Source organism: Pygoscelis adeliae, unplaced genomic scaffold (assembly GCF_000699105.1).
Source record: "Pygoscelis adeliae isolate BGI_AS28 unplaced genomic scaffold, ASM69910v1 Scaffold174, whole genome shotgun sequence".
Lineage (NCBI taxonomy): Eukaryota > Metazoa > Chordata > Aves > Sphenisciformes > Spheniscidae > Pygoscelis > Pygoscelis adeliae.
The window spans coordinates 483063-484587 of NW_008824676.1; the positions used below are offsets into that span (position 1 = coordinate 483063).

Sequence of the window (1525 nt, forward strand, 5' to 3'; positions counted from 1 at the left end):
GGAGGCATTCTGGCAGTAAGTAGTGGTCAGCCAAAAGCTATGTGCATCCCAGATGAACCCCATTTAAAGATGAACTTTGTAGGACTTAGATTAACAACAGGGACCTTAAGGTGGAGGTGGATGGTTTGTTAGCAAGTCTTCTAGAAACTTTTTCCTTAGGGAGGCTGTATGTCAAGTCAGGTATTAAATGCTAAATACTGAAAGTGACAGAAGGAGGCTAGATTGCTCAGCTGCTTTGTAAGCAATTTTATCAGCTTATGGTCCAAAAACTTCAGAAGGCTGTTGCAGACATCGCTTGTTTAGTTTTATTAAATTTTACCGCAAAATGCAATTCATATTCCTGAGTTTTCCAGCAATCAAAAAAAATTAATGGCTGAAGAAATAAAACAAGCACTTCAGATTTTTACTATTTTTTATGGTTGTAAATGAAAACCATTGCACAGTATGGTTATATGAAATAATTAAGTAGAGTGGACCTTTTTGTTTCTAGAAAGACTGAGAAACCCTGCTTTGGGTGCTTAGTGCTTCACAGGTGTAACAAAAGCAAACCAAAAGAGGGGAAAGAAGGGATTTAGCATGAATAAATGTTACTCTGACAGGTTTTCAGTTTCTCATAGAACTTCCAAATTGTTAATCACCACTTCTTCCTACCTCAGATTATATTTTAATTGTTAATAAAGACAAATAGCCTGGAAACTTCTTGAAAACCTTTTTTTAGACTATGTACTAAAAAGCAGGTACCAGTCTTGTTTCAATTGAAAGTACCTTTAAAAGATGGCATTTGAGAGAGAACCTGAAACTGGCAGATTTGTTCCTTCATGTTTATAACAGTCAGGTGTTGACCCATTTTGCCTTGTCTCTTCCAGACTGCAGCTGGCAAGTTAAAGCAAATGATGAATGTTTCTACGAACAGTCCCAGTTTAAGAGAACAATATTTCTGTGCTTCAAAAAAAGCAAATATGCAGTAAGTTTTCTTTATCTCAATTATGTGCTAATAGTACTCATCAGGGTGAATACTTGCTTAAGCTCAGTAAGATCTTAAGATCAGTAAGATCGGTCTTTACCGGCAAGTGCCTGAGCCTCACCGCCCAAGCCGCAGAAGGCAAAGGCGGGGACTGAGAGAATGAAGAGCCGCCCACTATAGGAGAAGATCAGGTTCGAGACCATCTAAGGCACCTGAAGGTGCACAAGTCCATGGGATCTGATGAGATCCATCCGCGGGTCCTGAAGGAACTGGCGGATGAAGTTGCTAAGCCACTATCCATCGTATTTGAGAAGTCGTGGCAGTCCGGAGAAGTTCCCACTGACTGGACAAAGGGGAAACATCACCCCCATTTTTAAAAAGGGAAAAAAGGAAGACCCGGGGAACTACAGGCCAGTCAGTCTCACCTCTGTGCCTGGGAAGACCACGGAACAGATCCTCCTGGAAGCTATGCTAAGGCACATGGAGGACAGGGCGGAGATTCGAGACAGCCAGCATGGCTTCACCAAGGGCAAGTCCTGCCTGACCAACCTCGTGGCCTTC

At 41.9% G+C, this 1525-nt stretch overlaps 1 protein-coding gene across 1 annotated transcript in view; it reads left to right on the forward strand.

Moving 5' to 3' along the window:
- ATP8B1 (ATPase, aminophospholipid transporter, class I, type 8B, member 1) overlaps nucleotides 1-1525 on the forward strand; it is a 30408-nt gene that overhangs the window by 2971 nt on the left and 25912 nt on the right. Inside the window, exon 2 of the mRNA XM_009323110.1 lies at nucleotides 867-964. Within this exon, the coding sequence (XP_009321385.1) occupies nucleotides 867-964 (98 nt within the window). The remainder of the gene's footprint in view (nucleotides 1-866; nucleotides 965-1525) is intronic.